At 66.0% G+C, this 321-nt stretch overlaps 1 protein-coding gene across 1 annotated transcript in view; it reads right to left on the reverse strand.

Moving 5' to 3' along the window:
• LOC103776862 (urotensin-2 receptor-like) overlaps positions 1 to 317 on the reverse strand; it is a gene marked incomplete at its 5' end in the record, with an annotated part of 1,053 nt that extends 736 nt beyond the window's left edge. Inside the window, one exon of the mRNA XM_008944388.1 lies at positions 10 to 317. Within this exon, the coding sequence (XP_008942636.1) occupies positions 10 to 317 (308 nt within the window). The remainder of the gene's footprint in view (positions 1 to 9) is intronic.
• Between the last annotated feature and the right edge of the window lie 4 nt (positions 318 to 321).

A 321-nucleotide genomic window follows, 5' to 3' on the forward strand; every position in this document is an offset into this window, starting at 1 on the left:
GCCCGGCACCCCCCCGCCTTCACCTTCCGGTAGCCTTGCGACCGCTTCAGGGTGTCCAGGGGCCGGGTGACGGCCAAGTAGCGCTCGGTGCACATGAGGGTGAGGGTGAAGATGCTGGCGTGCATGGTGAGCAGGTCCAGGCTGAGCAGGATGCGGCACCCCAGGTCCCCGAAGTACCAGTCTTGGGCCAGGTAGGTGCAGACGATGAAGGGTATGGTGGAGAGGTAGAGCAGGTCGGCCAGGGCCAGGCTGACGATGGAGCTGTACATGGGGGCGGCGCAGCGCGCCGAGTGGCACATCACCACCAGCGTGTAGACGTTC

The sequence above is a fragment of the Merops nubicus genome, unplaced genomic scaffold (genome assembly GCF_000691845.1).
Source record: "Merops nubicus isolate BGI_N331 unplaced genomic scaffold, ASM69184v1 scaffold18927, whole genome shotgun sequence".
Taxonomy (NCBI): Eukaryota; Metazoa; Chordata; class Aves; order Coraciiformes; family Meropidae; genus Merops; species Merops nubicus.